This window comes from Cervus canadensis, chromosome 31 (genome assembly GCF_019320065.1).
Source record: "Cervus canadensis isolate Bull #8, Minnesota chromosome 31, ASM1932006v1, whole genome shotgun sequence".
Lineage (NCBI taxonomy): Eukaryota > Metazoa > Chordata > Mammalia > Artiodactyla > Cervidae > Cervus > Cervus canadensis.
Window position 1 is genome coordinate 36,248,231 of NC_057416.1, and position 27,625 is coordinate 36,275,855.

At 44.9% G+C, this 27,625-nt stretch overlaps 1 protein-coding gene and 1 non-coding gene across 13 annotated transcripts in view; one reads left to right on the forward strand and one right to left on the reverse strand.

Moving 5' to 3' along the window:
* PSD3 (pleckstrin and Sec7 domain containing 3) overlaps positions 1-27,625 on the forward strand; it is a 573,880-nt gene that overhangs the window by 151,612 nt on the left and 394,643 nt on the right. For 2 of the 12 annotated variants that reach the window (XM_043454552.1, XM_043454554.1), the window contains exon 1: positions 18,176-18,358. The exons of the other annotated variants lie outside the window; for them this stretch is intronic. In XM_043454552.1, the coding sequence (XP_043310487.1) occupies positions 18,338-18,358 (21 nt within the window). In that variant the 5' untranslated portion in view covers positions 18,176-18,337. Of the gene's footprint in view, positions 1-18,175; positions 18,359-27,625 lie in introns of those variants that run through there. 12 annotated transcript variants of the gene reach the window in all.
* On the reverse strand, positions 27,364-27,434 carry TRNAG-GCC. Its single transcript has one exon. It is a non-coding gene; the product is annotated as a tRNA-Gly (tRNA).

Genomic DNA, 27,625 nt, shown 5'->3' on the forward strand with positions numbered 1-27,625 from the left:
AGGTGCAGGGCTGGGTGTGAGCAGTACAGGGGGAGAAAGGAGACGGAAGGAGGAGAGCAAGAAAGAGGAGATTTAAGATCTGTCCCGGTTCTCACTTTTAAGCCCTGCATCTACACAGATCCTTCAAATGAAACAGAGACACCACTCCTTACAGGAAATAGAAATTAAGCTTTGAAAAATGAAATGTATTCGAAAAGAGAAAAGAAAAACATTCTTTTATAGCTAGCCATTCTAGAATCCATTGTTTATTGTAGAGGCACTGTAGTAGCATCAGCAGTGTAAACTAGTGTGGGAGCTTTCTTTTTTAAAAAGTTATTTCTTTCTTTATTTGGCTGCACCAGGTCTTAGTTGCAGCTGGATCTTCGATCTTTGTTGCAGTACGTGGGATGTTTTGTTGAGGCATGTGGGATCTAGTTCCCTGACCAGGGATTGAACCCAGGCCCCCAGCATTGGGAGCGTGGAGTCCTAGCCACTGGACCACCAGGGAAGTCCCAATAAAACACAAGGGAGGAAAAAAATTCAACAAGAAAACTATCTCATATCCAAAAATATGATGATTGTGTATCTCTGGCTATTAAATAACTTTTAAAAATCACATAAAAAGTCTTCTTATCTGAACAAAATGGATTTGAAGATAAGTCCTGTTCTGTATGTGACATCAGCATGACATTTTTACCAAATGACAAATTTTAGAGCACTAAAATCGTGCTCCTTCTTAATGTTAAAAGTTTCAGAAGTTCTTTAACTAGAATATGTGCATATTCAACTTATATTCACAGCAAAATGAGAAGCGAGTTCTACAGTCTGACATTAATGTTGAATAGCCATCAGTTACAAATTACTAATACTTTTTCTGGAAATATTTTTCAGCTGAAAAATCAATAGCAGGTTAATGTAACTTATATTACAAAAGAAATCAGCTTGGCTTTCAATTTCGTTTCTAAATATTATGTTTAACAAATAAACATAAGGATAGGTAAAGCCATATTCTCATTTCTTTGTGTGTGGCTTTGGGGTTAGTGTAAGAGGATGAAATGTTAATTTTTTATTTTTATTTTTTAAAGAATGTCCAATTGCTCTACAAATCTGGAAAGCATTTTATTTGTAACTCATTTGACAAGTGAAGACAGTGGCTGGAGTGAAAGGCCCAGACGGGACCCACTGGCCCCAGGTTGGCCTCCTCCAGCGGTCCCCTCCTCCAGGGGTCTGGTGGCCTAAGCGTCCATCCCCAAGTCATGCTGAGTGGCAGGAAGGCCCCCTAGAAGGTGACCACTGCTCCAAAATAGAGCAGATCGTGGGCTGTGTCCACCTAGGACATTTGTAGAGTAAAATACTATGACGACTGTCCTCAAGCAAGTGTCTCGCAACCTGTGCCAAGAGTCTATGAAGGATTTTCTCATCTGTAAGGTAAAGAGGTTGGCTTAGACCATTTCTAGTGTCTCTCCAGGTCCCATCTGTAAAGCCAAGACTTCTGCTCATGGTTTTATTTCTACCCCTATTTAGTTAACATGCAGAAAACAAATCTGTCATCAGAGTGCTACCCACATTCCTCGGAGGTAGCATCCAACTGCACTATGGTAAGTCTAATATACTTGCTGTTAAGAAACTTTCATCCCAAGTCTCCATATTGGAGAGCTTTTCAGCCCATTTGCCTGTCAGCAGAGGATACCCCCACCCACATAGGTGTCTGGTACCTGGTCAGCTGGTTCTTTTTAAAAATTTATCTATTTGGCTGTGCTGGGCCTTTGTTGCTACACGAGTGCTTTCTCCAGGTGTGGTGAGTGGGAGTTACTCTCTTGTCGGACCGCACCGGCTCTAGGCACACAGGCTCAGTGGTTGTGGCACGCGGGCTTAGGTGCTCCTCGGCCGTGGGATCTTCCCAGATCAGGGATCAAATCCGCGTCCCTGCATTGGTAGGCAGGTTCTCATGCACTGGACCATCAGAGAAATCCAGTTCTTTTTAAGCTTGTTCTTAACTTTTCTATGTCAAAAAGCAAAGATCAGTTCAGCAGAGTATAAAAGAATGACTTGAAATTTGTTGTATTATTATTCTGTTTGCTGCGGTGCTTTTTCTTCAGAAAGTAGTACCAAAACGTGACTAAGTTGATTGCTGTTTTGGCAATACATGATTCACATATCTTTGAACAGCAGAATTCTCTTCCAGGTTTTAAAATAACATGCCTATTATTGGTACTTGATTGTGTGTAGTCTGAGGTAGGCGTAAGTGATGTTCCTACTGTAACAGAATAATCCATACATTTCAATAGCTTAACAAGATACAAGTTGATTCCTCACTTACTTCACAGAATGTGTGTTGATGAAAGTTCCAGTTGCTATGAGCATTGGTGACTCTCCAGAAAACAGGAAGAAGAACATGGAAAGTGTTCTGGAGACTTTAGGTGCTGGGCCTGGAAATGGGCATTCCATTTACCCAACTAGTAATGCACCCCACCTACTGGGAAATGCAGTCTACCTGCTGTGCCCAGGAGGAGATCAAAATGGTCTGGCAAACGCATAGAAATGCTTCTGCCATATATTCATTCTATGGTGATGAGCCACGCTTAGCAGGGAGTGGAAGAGAGACCGGAGGGAGAAGCAGCCCATCCAGGTGCATTCTCCTAACAGACACTAGAACTGTCCTCAGGGATTGTGACAGTCACCATGTTGAGTTTCTTCTGTTTAAGTGGTTCAGAAATGAAAGAGTGGTAGAAGATTAGAAACTAAGTTGTTATGGCCGTGGAGAAGAAGAACGCTGAGTCGGGAGAAGGTGCGTTATTCTTCAACGTGTGTGTGTGTGTTGGAGTATTTATAGAATCTGGAGGTATTATCTGCCAGGCTCCACATCTTTTCTGGATGTACCACATCTTTTCCATAGTCTAGAGTTGCTTATAATCTACCCTATCTTCTTTGCCATTAGCTTAATCTTAAGCTCTTTCTAGGCTACAACCTTAAGGAGCTAGAAGCAGAAAATCAAAGTAATCCAAAGGAAGCAGAAATATAGAAATAATATAAGAACAGATATCAATAAAATAGAAAACAGGAAAACAATATAGACAATCCATGAAACAAAAAGTTGATTCTTTGAGAAGATCGGTGAAATTGACAAGTCTCTAGCTAAACTGATGACGAAAAACCAGAGAAGACACAAATTACCAGCATCAAGAACAAAAGCAAGTGCATCACTAGAGATCATAAAGACATTGAAGGATAATAATGAAATACTATGGAAGGCTTTATCCCAATAATTTTGACAACATAGATGAAATGAATGAATTCTTCAGAAGCTCACTCAAGCAGAAATAGATAACCTGAATAATTGCATATATGTGTATATTTTATGTCTTATTATTGCATATACTTATATATGTATTTTTTAAGAAATTGAATTTGTAATTAAAAACCTTCCCACAAGAAAAAAGCAAGTCCAAAGGACATCAAGGGTAAATTATACCAAACAGTTAAGGAAGAAACAGTACTGATTCTACACAAACTCTTTTAGGAAGTAAGAGAGGAGAAAAGTTTCCCAGCTCATTTTATGAGGTCAGCATTACTTTAATATTCAAACTAGAAAGATACATCACGAGGAAAGAAGCCATAGACATAAGCATAGGTACGAACATAGTAAAAATAATTACCAAATTGAATCCAGCAACATGTAAAAGGAATAATTGTTATGAACTGAATTATGTCCCCCACCCCTCAAATCATATGTTGGAGCCCTAATTCTTCAATTCAGTTCCGTTCAGCTCAGTCGTGTCTGACTCTTTGTGACCCCATAGACTGCAGCACACGAGGCTTTGGGCTTCACTGAGAGCTCAGTTGGTAAAGAATCCCTTTACCAAGGGAAAGGGTACCCGCTCCAGTATTCTGGCCTGGAGAATTCCATGGACTGTATAGTCCGTGGGGTCGCAAAGAGTCGGACATGACTGAGTGACTTTCATTCACTCCTAATCTGGCAGTGTGATTGGATTTGGAGATGGGGACTTCACGGAGGTGATTAAGGTTAAGTGAGGTCATCGGGGTGGGGTCTAATCCAGGGGGACTGGTGTTCTTATAGAGGAAGAGATACCAGAGATGTGTGCAGGCAGAGGAAAGGCCATGTGAGGTCACAGAGGGAATAACTATCTGCAGTCCAGGAGGAGAGGTCTCATCGGAAAGCATCCCTGCTGGGACCACGTTCTTGTACTTCTAGCCTCCAGAACTGAGAGAAAATAAATTTCTGTTTTTTTAAGCTTCAAAGTCTGTAGTATTCTGTTATGGCTGCTTTAGCAGGCTAATACAATAATATATCATGATCAAATGAGGTTTACCTCAGGAATGTAAAATTGGTTTAACATTTGAAAATCAACCAATGTAATTTACTAAAATTACAGCATAAGAAAGAAAAATTATATGAATATCTTAATAGATGCAGAAGAAGCATTTGACAAAATTCAACACTCATTCCTTATAAAACAAAACAAAAAACAAACAAACAAACAAAAAAAAAGCCTCTCTACATACTAGGAATAGAAGGGAACTTTTCTCAACCTGATAAAAGGCATCTACCAAAAACTTACAGTTAACTTCCATACTTAATAGGGAATGACAAGATGCTTCTCCCTGGGACCAGAAACTAGGCAAGGATATCTGTCTTTATCAGTTCTATTCAATACAATACTAAAATTCTGACCAGTGCAATAAAGCAATAAGTAAAACTGTCTTTATTCACAAATGACATGATCAGCTATGTCGAAAGTCAAAAGAAATTTGTTTAAGAACTAGTAGAATAAATGAGGTCACAGTGAGAATTGGCAAGGTCATAGGATTCAAGATCAATACACAAAAGTAAAATTTATTTCTTTATATTAAGAAATTTGAAAGTATAAGAAAATAATAACATTTAGAATAATATAAAAAAGCATGAAACACTTCTGTATAGAACTTAATAAAATATGTGCAAATTCTATACACTGTAAACAGCATAACTTTGCTGAAAAAAATCAAAAGAGACTAAATAAAGGGATGTAAGCCACATGTTTATGTTTCAGAAGACTAGATGTTGTTGAGATTGTCAGTTCTCTCCAAACTTACCTATAGATTCAATACAATCCCAATTGAAATCCTAGTAGGTATTTCAAAAGAAACATTGCTGACAAAAGTCTGTATAGTCAAAGCCATGGTTTGTCCAGTAATCATATATGGATGTGAGAGTTGGATCATAAAGAAGGCTGAGCGCTGAAGAATTGATGCTTTTGAGCTGTGGTGTTGGAGAAGACCCTTGAAAGTCTCTTGGACTGCAAGGAGATCAAACCAGTCAATCTTACAGGCAATCAACCCTGAATATTCATTGGAAGAACTGATACTAAAGCTCCAATACTTTGGTCACCTGATGTGAAGAACTGACTCATTAGAAAAGACCCTGATGTTGGGAAAGATAAAACGCAGGAGGAGAAGGGGATGACTGAAGGCAAGGTGGTTGGATAGCATCACTGACTCAATGGACATGAGTTTGAGCAAGCTTGGGAGAAGGTGAAGGTCAGGGAAGCCTGGCATGCTGCAGTCCATGGGTCATAAAGAGTCGGACACGACTTAGCAATTGAACAACAAAATACACATCAATAAAGCTGATTTTGAAGGAAAAAAGAAAACCCCTTTTCTCCAGGATTACTGACTGTGAATTTATACGAATAACTAGACCAAAATAGCTCTGCCCGCAGGACTCAGAAATGAAGTGATTTAAAAAGAGCCACTGTCAGAATTCACCCCTAAGAACTTGTCACCTCTTGCAGGTAATTAGGCAGGTATGTCCAGAATGAGAATCTTTAGTAGGAAATAGAACAGGTAGATTTCTCACCTTTCTTAAACACAGTTCCGGAAATTTTCAAAAGTCGGAATGCATAAAGCTGGGGTTTTGTGATGACAGCTCTATCAGAAGTCCTCCTACCTGCTTTGTTGACAGTGTTCGCCAACACTTCCCTCTGTAGAGCCACTGAAGTCAAAGGACTCCCTAAACCACAGGCTAGTCCCTCGCAGGATGAGGAGAGAGAATTCATTCATCCGTGCATTCAGGGAACATTTGACGGGCGCCTCCTCTATTCTGGGCAACGTGCCCTGGGCAGGAGGCAAAAAGGAAGCCAATAAAGAAGGTGTGCTCTCTGCCCCTAGGGGGTAGTCTGGCCTGAGTTTCTTGGGGTCACAGTTCAGGACATTTACAGATCCCGCTTTTAGGGTCTGCCATTATCACTAAAAGCCTGATGGAAAGATTGTGAGAACTGGACAATGGAGACTGCTTTTGAACGCCAGGGTGGTTTTGTCGTCCTTATTTTTGACTGTGCCGAGTCTTCTTCGCCGTGTGCAGACTCTCTCTTGGTGAGGAGCACGCGCTCAGGGTGCGTCGGCTTCAGCAGCGGTGGTGCACAGGCTTAGTGGCTCCCGGCGTGTGACATGTGTGATCTTTCTGGACCGGGGGTCAAACCCGCGTCCGCTGTGTGGGCACGTGGATTCTCGCCCACTGGACCACCAGGGAAGCTCACCAGGGCACTTTTACAAATGTGAACACACGCAGGCCTCGGTGATTTCCATAGGTCATCATTTCTACTCTGGAAAAATACTACATGTGAAGTGCTTATTTCAGCAAAGTAGTTTTTATGTGGAATCCCCCTTCAATAAAAACATTGCTTTTGCAACAATGCCTTTTCACCGGAATAATTCTGAAGAAATAGTTTGTTTTTTGAGGGAAGTGGGGACTTTTTTCCTGAACATTTTCAGTAATTATTTGGATGGTAAAGCATTTGCTAGTGGAGTAGGAGGATGCAAATAGGTTTGCAAGTGTGAAATAGAAAAGCAGTCATACCTATGTACCTTAGTTTTTGTTCTTGATGGGTGAGTCAGTACCTGGTACTATACTAAAAAGCTTTATATTTTCAGGAAATTAAACCAGGGCAATCATATGGTATTGTTAGGGGACTGTTGACTGAAACCACCCTCCTTGGCCAGGCATGATAATAACCACTTGCATGAGTTATCTCACAAAAGGAGGTCTTGATAAGGGAACACAGTGCTCCCACCTAAAACTAACGAGGAGGATTTGGGAGGGGCTGAAAGGAGTGAGGAGATGCCAGCCCATAATATGTCCCATCAATTTCCCAGAAACCCTCATGCTGGAAACCATCTTGTCTGAGAGATGCATGTGCCAGCAGGAAGGACCCTGAGTCAGACCAGATATGGGCACAAGCAAGATGACTGGCCAGAGGCAACCCCAAAAGCTAATGACCCCGGGACCCTGCTGGTTTCTGCCTGGGCACCCCTTTCCAATACGATCTTTTGCTTTGTCACTGTGTGTTTCTCCTCGGACAGTTCATTTGTGGCATTAAACAAGAGCTCATTCCTGGATCCCCCTTCCAGTAACAGCATCTTTGGACCCAACTTTGGCTTGTCATTGATTAAATGCCTCCTAGATGCCAAACCCCGTGTGAGGCAGCGCTGTCCAACAGAACTCTGAGATGATGAAAATGTTCTGTGTCTGCTGTCTAACTATAGTGGTCAGGCTCAGAAACTGGCTTTTAATTTAGTTGAATTCCTTTTGCATTTAAATGGCTACATGTGAATATTACTCAGCCATTAAAAAGAATTCATTTGAATCAGTCCTAATGAGATGGATGAAACTGGAGCCCATTATACAGAGTGAAGTAAACCAGAAAGATAAAGAACATTACAGCATACTAACACATATATATGGAATTTAGAACGATGGTAATGATAACCCTATATGCAAAACAGAAAAAGAGACACAGATGTACAGAACAGACTTTTGGACTCTGTGGGAGAAGGTGAGGGTAGGATGTTTCGAGAGAACAGCATTGAAACATGTATATTATCTATGGTGAAACAGATCACCAGTCCAGGTTGGATGCATGAGACAAGTGCTCGGGCCTGGTGCACTGGGAAGACCCAGAGGGATCGGGTAGAGAGGGAGGTGGGAGTGGGGATCGGGATGGGGAATACATGTAAATCCATGGCTAATTCATGTCAATGTATGACAAAACCCACTACAATATTGTAAAGTAATTAGCCTCCAACTAATAAAAATAAATGAAAAAAAAAATGGCTACATGTGGCTAGTATTTATCATATTGGACAGGACAGGAATGAGGAACAGGTCATATGAAATGTCACAGTATTCACAGTGAAGTTGTGGTAGGTTGGGCTAGGTGTGGATGGAGGAGTTTTTCAGGGATTTCTGTCCACAAGGGACCCAATCTTTCAGAATCATTGCCTTGAAACATATGAACCTGCGATGGAGGTGATTGAAAGCTATATCCAGAGATATGATATGTAACATATATACTTAAATGTCCATGTATATATATGTACTCATGTATTTATATCAAGAAAAAAAGGCTTTGCCTCTTCCAAGTCAAGAAGTACAAGGAGATGATAGGTATGGGGCTCTTTCTGTCTCAGGTTCTATACTGAGGTGTGAACACATTAGATAATGAAAGTGGATCCAAGTGGATGTGAAACAGACCTCCACCCCATGTGCAGAGTTCTAAGAAGATGGTTCTGGGATCCTGCCCCACAATCTTGGATCCCACAGTCAGATCACAGCTATAAAAGGAAGCGAGTGTGAGGAGATTGGGCTTTCCTGGTGGCTCAGATGGTAAAGAATCCGCCTGCCATGCAAGATACCCAGGTTCGATCCCGGGGTTGGAAAGATCCCCTGGAGAAGGGAATGGCTACCCTCTCCAGTATTCATGCCTGGAGAATCCCATGGACGGAGGAGCCTGGCGGGCTATAGTCCTTGGGTCACAGAGTTGGAACGATTGAGCCATTAACAGTAACACTATGAAGAGACTGGGAGGAGATGGTGACTAGAGCTGTCTCCTGGTTCTACTCCCCATTAGCGGAAGGTGGAAGGTTCTACTCTCTGACCCCAAGTCTAGTGAAGGGGCTTCAAAGAGACCCACTGGAGAAATTTGAAATTGTCCCCTGTAGCTGGAAAGCGCTGAGGCTGGTCGTCTCACTCAGACCAGAAAGCTCATGGAGACTGTTGCCCCCCGGGAAACTCGGTGTGAGGGAGAGCTGAGTGCTCTAGGGGCAGGGCGTGAGACCCCCTGCTCTGTGGCCGGGGTCAGCTTGAGCTTGCAGAACTGCTGAGCAGGGGCCACGAGTGTTCTCTTGGACCAGACGTGGTCCACGTGTGAGAGAGCTAGCCTGGGGTCAACTTTCTTGGGGTCTCTCCAGTGGGGTGGGCTGGAGGATCTCAGGAAGAAGAGGAGGTGTCCTGGAGGTACCCAGAGCTGAAGAACAGGAGCAGAGCTTGTCACCCACCGTCTCCTTCCAGAGCTCGCTTGCAGCTAAGCAGCGAAGAAGAGCTGGTGCCAGGCGAAGTCTGGGCACTCCCAGACCTGACACTTTAATTACTGAATCGACCCCGTGTCTAGAGTGAGCTGGATTATTTCTGGGCCTGCCAAGTTTTCATTTAATGGAAGAGAAGAGTGTCTCCCACCGAATGAAACAATTGTGGAGGACAGTTCTGGTCACACCAGAATGGAACTTATTCAGCAACCTGGTTTTAATGTGAATATTGATTCCATTAGCTTTTCCTTGTTATAATTCCTAGAAGTTGTGGTTGGCAGTTCTTTTCTTTTGTAACAAAAAATAAACAAATTAATTACAAAGTAACTAATAATTAATTTCTATCAGCCTGGAAACCTCTGTATGAATCAAGTATCTTTTTAGTGAATTCTAGAAGTAATTATTTTTGTACAAAAATAGCAAATATTAATTAACTAGGTCAGGTATAACACATTAGCTTGAGACAAGGTGAGAAACTGCTAGAACTGTAGGTATAAACACTCTCTTCCATTTTTCTTGAAAATGATGGAATGGGCATGGTGATGAAAAGAGAAGTGATGATTGCAGGGTGCAGAGAGTGAGGACAGAGAAACTGCTCATTGAAAACTTGAGAGAGGAAAAAGTTTCATGTAAAAATTACCTGAAAATATTCGCTTGAAGAACATCTATTTGCTTTCCTCCAACTTTGTCAGCCTCTTCTGCTGGTTCTTACTCATCTCTCTAATTTCTTGGCTTTGCATTGGACTCTCCTCTTTTCTCTCTACCAATCCACTCCTTTGGCAATCTCTTCCCATTTCATGGATGTAGATGCCATTTCTACTCTAACTTCCAAATAGCTCCAGCACCAACCTCTTCCCTGAATTCTGATCTCCAGCTGTTTCTGCAGCACTACCGCTGGATGTCAGTCTAAAAGGTGCCTGTAACTCACCCTGTCCAAAGCTGAGGGCTGACCTCCCCTGCCCAGTCCTGCTCCCCCTATAGTCTTCCCAGCTCACTTCACCAAATTCATCTTTTGAGCAGCTCTCTCCTAAATCCTTGTCATCATCCTTGACTCTCTTTCTCTTCCACCCTCCATCTATCAGCCAATCCTTCAGCCCAGCCTTTGAAAGATGACAGAATCTGAACATTTCTTATCACCTCCTCTACTTCCACCCTGGCCTCTGCCACCCTCACCTGCTTGGATTGTTGCATTAGCCTCCTAATTCTCTTCCCTGTTTCCAATGCCCCATATAAATAATCCTTGTTGTTGTTCAGTTGCTAAGTCGACTCTGACCCTTTGCGACCCCTTGCGACCCCGTGGACTGCAGCATGCCAGGCTTCCCTGTCCCTCACTATCTCCCGGAGTTTGCTCAGATTCATGTACGTTGACTTGATGATGCCATCCAGCCATCTCATCCTCTGTTGCTCCTTCTCCTCCTGCCTTCAATCTTTCCCAGCATCAGGGTATTTACCAATGAGTCGGCTCTTTGCATCAGGCGGTAAAAGTACTGGAGCTTCAGCTTCGGCAGGCATGAGTCCTTCTAGTGAATATTCAGAGTTGATCTCCTTTAGGATGGACTAGTTTGATCTCCTTGCAGTCCAACGGACTCTCAAGAATCTTCTTCAACACCACAGTTCGAAAGCATCAATTCTTCAGCGCTCAACTTTCTTTATAGTCCAACTCTCACGTCTCGATGTGACTACTGGAAAAACCATAGCTTTGACTATATGGACCTTTGTCAGCAAAGTGATGTTTCTGCTTTTTAAAACGCTGTCTTGGTTTGGTAATCCTGGTAAAACACAGATCTCACTACTCTTCTGCTCAAACACTTCCAAAGTCAGTTAAAAGCCCGACCCTCACAGTGGCCTGTGAGACCGCACACATCACACCCCCCGCCACCACCTGTCACTCACACAGCTCTTGGCACCCTGACATCGTTGCGGTGGTCTCTGCACGGGCAGTTTGTCCCCCATCTGCAAGGCTGGCACGCTCGCCTCCTTTTGGTGCTCACTCAGACTTCCCTTTCTCAGCATAGACAGCCTTCCCCAAACACCTTTTGCAACCATCCACTCCCCACACCCACGCTCCTTACCCCTCGTTGCTCTTCCTTTTTTTATTCTCTAAAATGCTTATAACCTGTATGCAGGTCAGGAAGCAACAGTTAGAACTGGACATGGAACAACAGACTGGTTCTAAATAGGAAAAGGAGTACGTCAAGGCTATGTATTGTCACCCTGCTTATTTAACTTATATGCATAGTACATCATGAGAAACGCTGGGCTGGATGAAGCACAGCTGGAATCAAGATTGCCGGGAGAAATATCAATAACCTCAGATATGTACATGACACCACCCTTATGGCAGAAAGTGAAGAGGAACTAAAAAGCCTCTTGATGAAAGTGAAAGAGGAGAGTGAAAAAGTTGGCTTAAAGCTCAACCTTCAGAAAACTAAGATCATGGCGTCTGGTCCCATCACTTCATGGGAAATAGATGGGGAAACAGTGGAAACAGTGTCAGACTTTATTTTTTTGGGCTCCAGAATCACTGCAGATGGTGATTGCAACCATGAAATTAAAAGACACTTACTCCTTGGAAGGAAGGTTATGACCACCCTAGATAGCATATTAAAAAACAGAGACATTACTTTGCCAACAAAGGTCCATCTAGTCAAGGCTATGGTTTTTTCAGTGGTCATGTATGGATGTGAGAGTTGGACTGTGAAGAAAGTTGAGTGCCAAAAAATTGATGCTTTTGAACTACGGTGTTGGAGAAGACTCTTGAGAGTCCCTTGGACTGCAAGGAGATCCAACCAGTCTGTCCTAAAGGAGATCAGTCCTGGGTGTTCATTGGAAAGACTGATGCTGAAGCTGAAACTCCAGTACTTTGGCCACCTTATGCAAAGAGTTGACTCACTGGAAAAGACCCTGATGTTGGGAGGGATTGGGGGCAGGAGGAGAAGGGGGCGACAGAGGATGAGATGGCTGGATAGCATCACCGACTCAATGGGCATGAGTTTGAGTAAACTCTGGGATTTGGTGATGGACAGGGAGGCCTGGCGTGCTGAGATTCATGGGGTCGCAAAGAGTTGGACATGACTGAGTGACTGAACTGAACTGAACTGAAAATGCTTATTGTCATGTAACGTCCTATAAATATGAACTTACCTTGCTTATTTTCTGTCTTCTCAAACTCATGAGACTGTAAGCTCCATGAGGACAGGAATGTTTCATTTACTGCTAAAGTCCATGAACTATATACCTAGTATGGCTGCTGCTGCTGCTAAGTCGCTTCAGTCGTGTCCGACTCTGTGTGATCCCATAGACGGCAGCCCACCAGGCTCCCCCGTCCCTGGGATTCTCCAGGCAAGAACACTGGAGTGGGTTGCCATTTCCTTCTCCAGTGTGTGAACAGTACATAGTAAATGTTCCAGAAATACTGGTCATATGAATGAATGAAAGAATAGCTATCCGTGAGAAAGAGAATAAAAAATAAGCTGAAATCTTTGTTATTTGTGTTTCTTCTTCTTCTTCTTATCAGATATAGCTGATGTATTTGGATCCTGGGGACAAGGTGAACTGGGGCCAGCCTGTGAGCTAACATTTCTGGCCATGCACCACAGGGGGTCCATGTCACTTCCTCCTTGACTGTCCTCAGATTCTCTGCTCTCTGAAATCACCAAAGCAGACAGACTGCAGTTTTGTTCTTTGCTTCTTGTCTGCCGATCCTCTTATCCATCCAGCACCCATTCAGTATTCATTAGAGTCAAATGCTCGGTGAAATTTGTCCTAGACATACTCTCTTAGTTTCATCTTGGGCTACTAAAATTCAAGGACAACATGATTTTAGGTTGTGTATTTGAGATGAATATTTGTTTTATATGTGTAATTGAATAGTACATAAATAACTGGATATTCTATCTTGGATAATGGCAAATTTCAACTCAACAGTTATTCACTGAGCCTTTACCATGGACCAGACACAGTGCTAGGAACTAGGAATTTGACAGTAAACAAGGTAATGTTCTTCAATCTAAAATATCCATTATATGTATACAACTGATATATCATTAATGTGTAAGATGTCTTTTAGTTGAAAATATTGTAGAGATTAGAGTTGTTTCTATATTTCAAATAAAAACAAAAAAAAAATGCGTGTTTTAAGACTCTTTGCTTGTTTGAGAATTCAAGTAATAAAGAGGAGTGAACCATAGATCACAATGAAAAATTTTCTTTTGACATGAAATAACTGACATCTATGAAATGAAAAAAACACAATAATATTAATAAAAATGGACTTAAGAGCACTTAATCTTTGCCTAAAAAACTTGAAATGTCCCCAAATCCTATAGTTCATATATGAAATAAATGTGAAATGTTTTCTTAAATTTGACAACACACTAAAATCGTGCATGTTATTTTCAATAATGAATGTGAGACAGGAACTTTTAAAACGTAAAAGAAAAAAACCCAACAATGTTTGATCAACTGTGCTGGAGAAAATACTTGTTATTTTACCTATCGAAAATGTTGTTATAGGATTATTCTACTACTTCACACCCACTAGAATGGCTATAATCAAAATACAGACAATAATCAGTGTTGGCTTAGGATGCGGAGGACTTGGAACCGTCATACATGGGAATACGAGATGGTGCAGCCACTGTGATGCACAGTTTGGCACTAAAATTAAACAGAGTTACATATAACCTATGAATTCTATGCAAGAGAAATGAGAATATAACATCCGTACAAAAACTTGCACAGGAGTGTTTATAGCAGCAGTGTTCATGAAAGCCAAAAAGTAGAACAACACAAATGTTCATCAGCTGATGGATGGATAAATAAAATGTGGCCTAGCCTTACGGTGAAATATTATTTAGCAAGAAAAGGAGTGAGGTTCTGCTATATGCTGATCATGGATGAGCACTGAAAATGTTATGCTAAGTGAAAGAAATCACTCACGAAAAGACCATGTATTGCATGATTCTGTTTACATGGAAAGTCCAGAAAGATGCAAGTCCATACAGATAGAAAGCAGCCTAGTGGTTGTGTGGGGCTGAGGGGATTAACAGAAAAGAGCAGTGACTGCTGAACATATAGCATTCTTTTTGGGGTGATAAAATTTTTATAAAACTGCACAACTCTGTGAATATACTAAAACACATTGAATTGTACGGTTTAGGTGGGTGAGGTGTATGAGTTATATCTCAATGAAACTGCTAAAAAAAAAGTCATTCCAAAGAAATAATCAAGAGTGTGCAGCCAAAACACATGGGGGAAAAGTACTGCAAAGGTACTTTCAGTTCAGTTCAGTTGCTCAGTCGTGTCCGACTCTTTGCGACCCCATGAATCGCAGCATGCCAGGCCTCCCTGTCCATCACCAACTCCCGGAGCAAAGGTATTAGGAAGTTAATTAATAAAAATATGTGATTTTTCTGGATTAGGTGGTGTGTGTGGAACTTGTCAAATTTTAGAAATTTGTATTGAAGTTTTTTTCCATCCTAAACAGGTCTTCATTCTTATACCAAGAAAAAAGAAAGAAAAGTATTCTACAATGCAATACTTCAAACTGGCCTTCAGAAATAGTGGGGATTAACTGTATGCATGAATCATGCATGAGAGAATTTCAATTTCCTTTTCATTTCTTCTTTTGGCCTCCAGTACCTCATGCCTGGCCTGTTATCTTTCTCTTTGCACAATACACTGTGGGGCTCGCGGGCAGAGTTGGTGGAGGAATACAACGTGGGGTAACGACAGAGCAGCCCACGCCTCTTTCCTGCTGCTCCCTGGCCCGGTGCCTCCTACTTTTACAAGGTGGATGTTTGTGTATTCTGACAATGAACTTGAGTACAATTGTGAGACTTTGAGCTGGGTGCCTGGGATCTCTCGGGGCTAGAGTAGTGGAAATGGGAATTCATACTTTATTTCCAGTCTTTCAAGAAGCATAACAAAACATTTACACACAAAATATAGTCTGGCAAAATGAGATGTCAACCTTCATTTGATTTGCTTTGGACTTTTATCAACTCAGAAGTGGCAACACTGGCTAATTTCTGCTGATCAGAATCTCCAACCATTATGTCTTTGATCATTTAAGGTGGGAGAAATGAATGATTATTTTAATAGATGTGATCAACTTTGTACGTAAGATCTTAAAACCTGCTGGATTCAGGGAGAAAAAAAGTTTCCTTTGTGATGACAATGTTTCTGTTGCTTAACTTTGGAAATGCCTCTTTTAAAAAATAATTTTTAAAAGGCTCTACTAGGGCTTCACCGCTGCATGGGCTTTTCTCTAGTTGCAGGGTGGGGGGGACCTATTCTCTAGTTGTGGTGTGCGGGCTTCTCATCATGGTGCCTCCTGCCGTTGCGGAGCACAGTCTCCAGGGCGCACGGGCGTCAGTAGTTGTGGAGCGTGGGCTCAGTAGTTGTGGCTCCCCAGCTTTAGAGCACAGACTCAGTGGCTGAGGCCCATGGGCTTAGTTGTTCTGCAGCACATGGGCTCTTCCTGGATCAGTCAAACCCGCATCTCCTGCATTGGCAGGTGGATTCTTTACCACTGAGCCAGCAGGGATGCCCTGAAATGCCTCTTTATTTAACATTTACCATGGACCAGGAACTTTACATAACTTGTCATGCTAATAACAATTCTTCGTTATTATTACCCTCTTTCTATAATTGAGGAAACAGTCTCTGATTATGTGTGTCTACCCCCAGTTCCCTTAACTAGTAAATTCCTGCAAAATTATGTCTACTCCGCCTTTTCTATGAAGTTATGTCCGTGTATAGTTAGCATGGTTTTACATTCAAGCTCAAAATCCTGACCTTCTTCCATTTATGAGTGCTGGCTGATTTTCCAGGTAAAGGCCACCAGGTCAGCGCTCATGTCCCAGGTAGCAACTGCATTTCTTACCTGGTTTTACACCTGATTCTTTGCCAACAAAATCGTCAGCCCTCAAGGTTCAAGGAAGGTGGGAGTTTATTGAGAAAAGGCACACAGATACTGTCTTGTGTCATTCTGTAAGAGGGGAGGACCCATAAGGGAGAAATATGCCCAGGTAAGATACTTTGGCCCCCCATGTGAAGAGTTGACTCATTGGAAAAGACCCTGATGCTGGGAGGGATAAGGGGCAGGAGGAGAGGGGGACGACAGAGGATGAGATGGCTGGATGGCATCATCGATTCGATGGACATGAGTTTGAGTAAACTCTCGGAGTTGGTGATGGACAGGGAGGCCTGGCTAGCTGCGATTCATGGGGTCGCAAAGAGTCGGACACAACTGAGCGACTGGACTGAACTGAAGTGAAGTGAAAGCGAAGTCCCCAGTCGTGTCCGACTCTGGGACCCCATGGACTATACAGTCCATGGAATTCTCCAGGCCAGAATACTGGAGTTGATAGCCGTTCCCTTCTCCTGGGGATCTTACCAACCCAGGGATCGAACCCAGGTCTCCCGCATTGCAGGCGGAACCTACACATCTGATCAAACTTCTGCCCTGGCAGGGGAGCCTGGACTAAGATCATTTTCAGACGCTGTAATGGATCTGTATAAATGCATGCATCTCCTCATTCTGGTTCCGCTGGTGGGTGCCACTGTGGAAGGGGCGAGGCAAAGTAGGGGACGCAGGGGCCGCCTGCACCCTGACCTGGTGGGCGGGCTCCTCGGGCCACCAAAGAACCTGATCCTCCGTGTCCCACTCACAGCTTGGCCACCTTAGTCACTTCCCTTTCTTTGCGCATCTACCACCGCTGAAGCCAGACTTTAAAGCCCTAAGACTGATAGGGAGCACGGAGCCGCCGACCGCGCGGGGTTCTATTCAGGAGCTGAGCGCGGTCTTTGCAGGTAACAGACCTCGCAGAGGGGTTTAGGTCCGCACTCCTCTTTCCCAGCCCGGGTCTCTGCCGCTCAAGGCTTGAGGGGAAGAGGAAAAAGGGCCTCGGCCTGCGGCACTCGGGTAGGAAGCTGCAGTTTAGGCCGGGATGCCCCGGCAGGCTCCCATTCGGGGCGGCACGGCCTGAGACCCGACCTCCGTGGCCCGTGCGCGGGATCCGCTTCGAGGGACCGGACTCGGAAAGGGTCGGCGGGTCGTCGGCGAGCAACGCCCTACACGGACCCCCGAGGGCCCCCGCCCGGCGGCTCCGACCCAGGGGGGCGCGGGGGTGTGTCGGCGCTAGCCACCGGACCGCGCGAGACGCCGCCCCCTTCGCGGCTCCCCTCACGGCGCCTCCTGACAGGAAGCTCCGTCGGAAGCGTCGCTCGCTTTCCTCAGGGAGACGGCGAAGCAACAGGCAGGCTTCCGCTTGAGGCCGGCGACCGCGAGCGCCGCGCGGGGCCCGGCCCGGCCCCCTGTCTTCCCGCACCCGCTTTCCCCCCCTTCCCCCCTTCTCTTCCCTTCTCTCCCCTTCTCTCCGGACACCAGCCTCCGCGAACCTCCAATCCCTTCCCGCCTCCCGCCGGGCCTGCCCCTCCCCGGGCCCCGCCCACCCCCCTGTCCCTTGCTGTCCTGCCCCCCGGGCCTGCCCCTCCCCCGCACTTCCCCGCCCCCGGCTGCCCCTCCCCTTCCCGCGTCCTTGTGGGGCCCGCCCCCACCACCCGCGCCCCTCCCACCGTCGGCCCCACCCCTTCCCGCTCGCCCCCTCCCCACTATCTCTCCTCCCTCTCCTCTCCGGGGCCCCGCCCCCTCCCCGCTCGTCCCCTCCCTCTCCTCCCGTAGGGCCCCGTCTCTCCCTCCCCCGGCCCTCCCCCTCCCCCGGCCCCGCCCCCGTCCCACTCTCCCTCCCCTCCCCCTCTCCTCCCCCAGGGCCCCGCCCCTCCCCACCGGGCCCCGCCCCCTCCCCTCCCCCGCCCCTCCCCCGCCGTTCCACGGCAGCTGACGGGCCGCAGCCTCCGCCAGGGAGCGCGCTCCTCGCCCGCCGCCCGCCGCCCGCCGCCCGCCGGCGTCCCGGGAGCGCGACAAAGAGCGCTGGTCTCCGGACCTCTCGCCGTGGCGCCCGCGGCTCCGGCGGCTGGCGGGCAATGGGAGATGGAAGCAAGAGACGCCGCGGTGAGGCTCGATCCGGCGGGCGGGCGGCGGGTGGCGGGCGGCCGTCGGGCCGGCGGTGCTTCGTGGCTGCTGGGTCCCCGGAGCGGCTTCCTTTCTGCCCCTCTTTGTGAGGGGCCGGGAGGCTCGCTTGTGGGGTGGCGGCTCGGGGGCTTCACGCCGAGCCCCGCTCTCCAGCCGCGGGGTCGGGGCGGCACGGGAAGCGGGAGGAGCCGGTCGGCGGAGCGCGGGCGCTCTGGCTCGCCTGGGTTGCGGGGAGCCCAGCCGCGGTCGGCGCGGGACGGGGGCGGGTTCCGAGCCTCGGAAGGCGTCGCGGCCCTCCGATTTCCCCGGCTTTTAACTTTGCCTGCGGGTTCGTGCCGGGAGCTCCGGCAGATGATGCTGCGAGACGTGAGAAATCCAGGCGCCGCTCGGAGGACGTGGGTTTAGAGTACTGTCGGGGGCCCTTGGGGGTAAATGTGTGGTCTGTCGGTCCGCCTTCCACGGGCACGGGGGTTTCCACGCCGGACTCACTCCTGAGGGGGTCCAGGCACTGGTGTAGGGAAGAGGAGGTCTGAAAAATGCCCCTCCGTGGGACGGATGCTGGCAGCACACGCTTCCATTCAAGAGCTGTACCTGGATATCTGCAAAGGATTTTGCAGAGCCTGGTAGCCGAGTGAGCGCGACTGGCTCTCTGCTGCCAGGGAGCTTGCTTTCTAGGACGGGAGGCTTGGGCGGAGATGTGGAGGAAACCGGAGGAAGGCTTGGTTCTAGGAGCCGAGGGCCTGGATGGCCTCTGCTAGCAGCTCTGGGTGGGCCTTGAAGGGTCGGGTCGGGTGGGGGCGAAAGGATGCTCCTCGCAGGAGGGGAGCAGATGCGCTCTCTGGCTTCTTCCAAGAAATACTTGACCACCCTTCCTTAGAGTATTCACAAGGGAATATCAAGGGATATTCTTTTAAAAAGTCGTTGATTTCGTCCTCGCCACTTAGCGCAGCATGCTCAACAGAAACAACACAGTAAAGCAAAACAAATGGAACACCTTCCCAGACAATTTTTAGAAGCTCTGTCCTTCTAGATCTTTCTATATCCACTCACTAATCATATCACAAATCTATGAGATTGTTTGTCAGATACTTCATTAATATACACTTCGTGCTAAATGAAGCAGAGTAGGTATGGTGAAAATTACTTAGACACCTGGCTGGTAGATTTTGTCACTAACATGGCGAGTTTCAGCCTCTGTCTAGGGCACATCGTTTAACCTCTGGAGCTGAAATTTCCTCGTGTGTAGGATAAGAGGATTGGGTAGATAGATGCTTTCTCAGAGCCTTCCAGCCCCAGCATTTTATGGTTTCATGCCTAAACATGTACATGCATTCCTTATTCAATGATGTACTCTCAGCTTCACCTCTGAACATCTCTCAGTTCTGTGAACAAATCAACACTCATCCTGGTCATTAAATGGGGGAGATATTTTAAGGCGAAATTCCACAGTTGAACGTTGTTTTAAAAATGCAAGTGTAAGAAGCTTTATATGCAAATCTGAGTGACTGCTGGCTTTATAGAAAGTTTTGTTGACACTGTTCATTTCATTAATGACCAAAGAATAATACATGCTTTGCTATCTATGTTGTATTAAAAGGTTAAATTTTGCTTTTAATTAAATACCAGCCCTTATAAAAGTGAGATACCTTGGGAATTTGGAAATAAAAATAATATAAGACAGTAAATTAGCTCATTGAAAGAGAAAAATTAAGAGAAACTTTCCATCAATGGCTCTATTCACTTTCTAAAACCTTGGTATTTATCTGTTTGCTGTCCGTGATGGAAAATATGAGTGGGATTTAGCCTGGCATTATATTAAAAAAAGTGTCCAAGGCATTACTCCTTTTAGAGTTGATTTCCCCCCTCCTGCCTTTGGAAATTCTGGAGTCATCTGACATCATTCATAAACTTAGACTCCAGTGTGGTAATGGATTAATCCCAGTTTTGGTTAAGAAGTGCCGAGGCAAAAACCATGTGAATGTTAAAATATGTATGTACTTTGGCCTCCAGACTGGTTTGTTTGAGGTTTATCTGAGGTGATGTTGTCATTTGGCAATTCTGAAAAGATTATTTCTTTGGATTTGGGTTGGGTTAGTAGGTGAGTAATGGATGGTGATCCTTCTCAATTTTTAGAAATGAATTCAGATATGACTGAAGTTTAGACAGTCTGAGAAATAATCTAGTGATCAGGTGGTGACCAAAGCCCCCTCACCTGAACATGTGATTCAGGCTCATAGACCTTGGGGTCCAGTCGCACCTCCCGTCACTGCTGCTTCTGTGGTTCTCAGGGGTTCTGTGATTCCCCCTGTGCAGTCGTGGAAACCCACTCGAGGATTCTTGCCTGGGGAATCCCACGGACAGAGCAGTCTGGTGGGCTACAGTCTGTAGCATCGCAAAGAATCGGACACAACTGACGTGACTTAGCACGCTCGCACCGTGCGGTTGTGATCAGGCAGAGGGGTCCTTGGCTGCCCTTTGCCAAAAGTGGAGGCGTTTCCGCGTTGAGTACTGCCCCTCAGCTCTTCTGGAGTTCTTTCACAGTTAAATCAGCCGAACCTTGGTGTCGGGTGATGCACGATCGATCCAGGTGAAATGGCCCAAAGCGTTTGTTCCTGGCGTCCCTGCCTGGGCAGCTTGTGTGTTTTGTGATGTTCTTTGCAGTTTCAGGGGCTTCCCTGGTGGCTCAGAGGTTAAAACGTCTGCCTGGAATATGGGAGACCCCGGTTTGATCCCTGAGTTGGGAAGATCCCCTGGAGAAGGAAATGGCAACCCACTCCAGTACTCTTGCCTGGAGAATCCCATGGAGGGAGGAGCCTGGTAGGCTACAGTCCATGGGGTCGCAAAGAGTCAGACACAACTGAGCGACTTCACTTTCTTTCTTGCAGTTTCAGAGATTTGCTGGCAAGAATTTTAGCAGTAGCATTATTTTTTTGTGAGGGTGTGTCCCGTTGTACCTCTCCGTGTTCCTGAGTTATATGTCCATCTTCCAAAGATATTTTTCACACACTCCAGTTTAAATAGTGTTGGATGTAGTGGTTCCAGTGATAATGTGAACTGCTGTCGCACTTTGCAGAGTGGAGTGGTGTGGAGAGGAAGAGAGGCAAGATACTTCCAGCATGTAGTGAAGTTATTCTTAAGCTCATTTACTGGATTCCCATGCCTCATTTGAAAATAAGGTGTTAACTCCCAATGCTAATAATGAATCTTTGCTTCTGCTATCTTATTTGTATAAAACAGCACATGTCCCCGCAGTCCTTGTTTTCCACTGTGCCTACAAGGTCAACTAACTGGGCCCTGTTAGTGCCAGTGGACAGGATTTTGTTGACACTCCAGGACACAGAGGTGGCGGGGCACTTTCTCTCTTGGGGACACCTGTGACGTAAGGAAGGGAGTCGCCAGCTTCTCTCCCCTGCCTCCATGGGAGCACCAGGCTCTGGCCGTGGCTGACCGCTCATTTTTCCTGGCTCGTTTAACTGGGAACAGCCATCTATTATTAATAGTTTGAAACTCGCTTTTCTCTGGTCACAGACCAGTAGATAAGTCAGAGTAGTTTGTGCATGTTGATGGACAGTATGAAAAGTTTATCTTTGAGGTTAGGGTAAGTGGGAAAATGAACACTTTGACCTGAGCTGGAGGCTCTTTTCTTACATAGTAGTTTCATGTGGGTTGTCTGAGAAGCAGCATTTGCCTTTAAGTTTCAAATGATGGCCTGACTTTTGGGAAAATGCTTATTTTATGTGATATTTTCAAGCATGATGCATTGTTACAATCACAGCTAATGTTTATTGAGATCTGGTTGCCTGTTTTAACACAGGTTACCTCTAGTCCCCATGACAGCCCCATGTGGTCAGTACTGTCATTACCTCCAGTCTGAAGTCTGGAGAAGTTAAGTAACACAGTTAAATAAGCGGCAGAGCTGAGATTTAAACTTGGCAGTGTTCTTAACCACCACTCTGCTGCTATGTCCTCAAAGTTAGCATTGTGTGTTGCAGGATTTTGGCTCTCGTATTTAGATTCTCTGGGTCTTGGAATCTGAAATTGGATGACTAATTTGTCAGCAAGCATTATTTTATATGTCTATTGGCTTAAATAGTGGGAGCAGGATTGTTGTTTGGCTCAAGAGATGGAAATTGTGTATTTTTCCTTCAAAAACACATACAGTGTCTAAAAGGATACTAAAGGGATTATTATGTTAGGAATTATGTAAGGAATTCCATATAGTTATAAGTACTTAATTGGAATTCAAATAAAGCAGATTCACCGTTTAAAATTGAATGTAAACCTCACCCATTTTAACTTACAGTTCGTCACGTGATAGACGTGACCTAGACTTTTCTGTACGTGTGAGTATCAGTCTGCTTTCCCTTGTTTTTTTCTTCTAGTGAGCTGGGATTAGGCTGTTGAGAGAGGGGTCTGAAACAATAGGAGGAGGGTGGGGGGCTGAGCCGAGGGCAGCTGCCCCCCGTTTCTCCTGCCTTCTGCTCCCAGACCTTTGCTGAGAAAACGCGACTTAGAGAAATGAAGCGGGTCGGCTCTTCCTATGGCTCTTCAGTCTGTGGACAATGAAAGTGGAAACGTTTAAATAGACGGAGCTGTGGTTTCTTTTGTTTGGCCTTCACGTGATTATTAGTTAAGGACCAGTGGAACTGCTTTTCTCTGCGTATGATAACTTACAGGCTGTTTTGAATTTCATTTTTCAACAATTCTTATTTTTCAAGAAGTTATTTGATAAGCACAGTAGCATGGATTGAGTCACAGGACTCTGATGGAAGGGGAAATCTGGGCCTAACAGTCAGCGGCACAGACAATGTAATTGGATGATTGCTGCCTTTGTGATTATATTATTTTCTCGCAAAATTATATTGGGAAAATACTGAGAAAGGGCAGCAGTTTTTGTGATCTTCCAGAGCTTGGTCTCCAAATGGACCTTCGTGCCTCTAAAAGCCACAAGTAGTGAGTGTTTGAAGAAGCAAGATGTGTCCTTGGGTCTGAAACTTTTCACTTGAATATCAAAGTTCCCTTTGGACAGATGTTTATGCTTTTCAGCTTCATTTCTTTGCTTCTTCTTCTTTTTAATGTTTGGTTTTTTTTGACCACGAGGCGTGTGGGATCTCAGCTCCTTGATCAGGGATCGAATCCATACCCCTTGCATCGGAAGGCTAAGCCTTAGTCAGAGGACCACCAGGGTCATCCCTCAGCTTCATTTCTGTTGGCTCCAAAGGGTCCATGAGCTGCTACCTCATCTCCTGATGCTTATTTCTCCCCCATAAAAGTCTTCCATGGAGAAAAAAAAAAAATCCCATTGTTTTCCACGAGCGTCTGTAGGTATAGCATGGCAGAAACTGAAGTATAGATATTAATATGCTGTTCATTCATTCATTCATGCAGCAGATATTAAGTATTGATACTTACCATGTGCCAAGCTCTTTGTTGGGCCCCAAAAAGCCTTGTCTACTGACCACTAAGAAAACGTGCCAAAAAAAAGAAAACGTGCCAAGAACATTTAGCGGTTACCAGGGCCATATATCTGAGTGTCAAACCTCACAGCCTGTAAATATTGAAACGACTGTATTTAAGAACTCTTTCATAGAATCCTCTCTTAGAATCAGTGAGTTTCCTCCAAATCAGTATTGTTCAACACGACTTTCTGCTGTGACGGAAATACTCGTTTATATCCGTGCTGTCTCATACGGCAGTCAGTAGCTGCCTGTTGCCACCGAGAGCATTTGAAATTTGGCTAGTGAGATTTAGGAACTGCATTTTAAAATTTATTTAATTTCCGTGAACTTCAGTAGCCTCCTGTGACTCCTGGCTAATGAATTCGGACGGCAGCTGTAGAGCAGAAATGCTTTACGCGGTGGCCGTGTTGTCCTGGGCAGGCATCTCCCACTTGACCGTCTGGTTGCTTACGGTATGTTTCCTGACTGCGCTTTGCTAAGCTTTTACTTCTGTGCCTGTTTACCCCATCGTGTCTGATGGATTCCAAAGCAGGGAGAATGTACTGAGGCATGGGATTTTAATGGAAATGAAAGTGAAGACAGAAGCACCGGAAGTGAGAAGAAAAATGTATTCAACAGTAGGAACTATTCTTTAAAAAAAAGAACAAATTGTGTAACAGGTAGCGTGCAGTTGACGGTCCTCAGCAAGATGGAGGAAAGGGTTTTGATCAAATAGAAAAATGAGTGCCGAACTGAGATTCACTATTATATACATTCAAGAGCTGGTTGTGAGTTGTTTGAGAACGGAACAGAGATACTGAGAGCACTGCCATTGACCTCTTTGTTGCAAGCTGTGGATAGTTGCATAGCTCCCAGCCCCCTTTGAACCTGCGTAGCATCACAGTCCATCTCTGGGTGGGTAGTGCTGAATATCCAAGTGGCTAAGGTCTTTCCTGGGACCCAAAGCTATCTTGGAGGTCCAGTAGATTTTCAAAGTAGATAAAGCTGAGTAGGAGAGATTCTTGTATAGCATGCAAGGAGTGTGCCTAGCTTTAAAACTGCATTGTGAGTAGAGGTATTTCAGACCGTAGGCTAGAGAAAAAGAAAAAAAATCCTACTTTTTGATCCCCAAATACTTTTCAGTCTAGGAGGTAGATAGCCACATTTATAGATGCTGGGGTTTCTCCAGGGTCAGGCATGTGGGAGGTAGCCTTGAGTATAACAGCAGGTGTGAAATCATGAGAGGATTCTCAAGGTTAGGCTTCTGTTGGAATACATGATTATTTTGAGTTTTCTAACTTGTGGTGAAAACACAGTGATAAAAAGGTGTAACACTGCAAAAATGTGGGGATAGGAGGAGGTGAAAGAATAACATGCATTGTGCCAGACACTGTGGGGGGTGTGTTTGTGTGTCTGTGTATGTGAATTTACATCTTCTTATATATTTACAATATGGTAAGCTAGGTAGTATCCCCATTTTCAGAGGATGTGTTTGAGGCTCATGGAGGTTAAATGGGATTCTCTTTTTAAAACAATCGTATTGAGATAAAATTCACATGCCACACAACTCACCTATCTAAAGTATATGTTCATTGATTTTCAGTACCTTCACAGGAGTTGTGCATTCATCCTCTTAGTCAACTTTAGAGTATAGTAATCACCCCAAACAAACTTGGGATCCATTAGCTGTTGCCCCGTAATCTCCCTGGTGCCCCCATCCCCTGACCCAGGGACCACTGTCCTATTTTCTGTCTGAATAGATCTGCCTCTTGTGCACATATCATACACACGGAACCACACACTATTTGGCTGTTTGTGACTGGCTTCTTTCATTTAGGAAAATGTTTTCAGTGCTCAGTCATGCTGTAGCATGTATCAGCACTTCTTTCCTTTTTATTGCTGAGTGATATTCAAATAAATAGCCAGAACATGTTTTGTTTATTTATCAGATAGTGGTCCCTCCCTTCCTTTGGCTTTTAGGAATAATGTTGCTGTGAACGTTCACATACAAGTTTTTGTGGGGATGTATGCTTCCATTTCTCCGGGCTCTGTAGCTAGGAGTGCAATTGCTGGGTCGTATTGTGACTCTGTGTTTGACCCTTGGAGGAATCACCGAACTGTTTTTCATGGGGGCTGCACCACTTTACATTTCTATCAGCAGACTCCTAGAATCCCCCTTTCTCCACACGTGTTATTTCCTGTCTTTCTGACTTTAGCCATCTTAGTGGGTTTTAAGTGGTATGTCCTCATGTTTTATTTCACTAATGTTGTTGAGCATCTTTTCGTATGCTTTTTGGCCATTTGTGTATCTTTCTTTGAAAAAATGTCTATTCTGATCCTTTGCCCTTTTAAAAATCGGTTTGTCTTTTTTTGTTATTGTAAAAAAGTTCTTCATATATTCTGGATGCAAGTCTCTTGTCAGGTATATGCTTTGCAAATATCTTCCCCCTTCTGTGGGCTGTCTTTTTATTTTCTTGTTCCTGTCCTTTGAAGTAAGTGAGTTCTTTATCTTAAGCTTGGGTAGGCCTAACACACTTTAGGTCCTCACATATTTGCTGCAGTCCGTCAGCACACTAATTTGTAAAGTGATTTGTGTAACGAATATCATTCTTCTGGGGTTTCTGGTTGGAAAAAAGGGATGGATTTAACTTTTGTCTAAGCTACTTAAGGGAAAAGTAAAGCTCAGGATTTGAGACCTTTATGTATATTGAAAGGAAATTTTGGAAGTTGTTTCTTTGGAGTCTTTTATGTACAGAAAATGGTGCTTTCCTCTTTGATTAGAGAATTGCTTGAAAGGAAAAGGACACCCTGCCTAGAAGACTGCTCTGGGTCTCTTTAGGTCCTGTCATTTTATGGTCTGAATAGTGGTTCCCAAACTCATCTATCACAAGAGTCACCCGGTTTTAGATTCCTAGGGCTGCCTGCAGGTCTGGTTCCTTAGTTCTGAGGCGTCCCTTTTCATAATCACCCCAGGCGATTAAGGTCAGGACACTTGAGAAACTCTGATTGAAGCTGGTGATAATCAGGACCTTTTAGTGGTTGCCCCTAGAACTTAATTAGACTCTTCAGCGGGTGTGGTCCCCGGTGGCAAACATCCCTCACTGAGGGTGATTCTGGAAGAGCTGATCCAGCCTGTCTGACTGCTTTGCTTACTGATCTTGATCCAGCGCAAGCCACATTCTCTTCCCTTCCTCTCTCAGAGTAGAGATGGTTCCATTATCAAAATTTAAACTAGCTTCACAGATACTTTCAAGTCACAGGGTTGCAACCACCCTCCCCTTTTCCTCCCCTTTAAGATGTGTTCCCATTTCCTTACCACTGCTGAATCCCTAGCGGCCTCCCACAGCCATACAGATCTCCATAAAACCCAGAGGGGAGAAAAAGTCATGGAAAGAAAAATAGATCAAAGTTTGTTGTTGTTTAGTCGCTAACTCGTGTCCAACTCTTTTGTGACCCCATGGATTGTAGTCCGCTAGGCTCCTCTGTCCATGGGGTTCTCCAGGCAAGAATACTGGAGTGGGTTGCCATGCCCTCCTCCATGGGACCTTCCCAACCCAGGGATTGAACCTGTGTCTCCTGCTTGGCAGGCAGATTCTTTACCACTGAGCCACCTGGGAAGCCCTAGATCGAATTTTACATAATCATTACACTTCGCTTATTTTGCATGGGTGGTCAGGGTCTCCTAAAGGATTTGATGACTGTGAGGTTGGGCTGGCTGTATTTATCCGGGGGCTGGGGAGACTCCCATGCCTAGTCACCTAGTGAGAGGCAGGGTGTGGTTAGACTGTGGCCTTAGTAATGCTTGAGC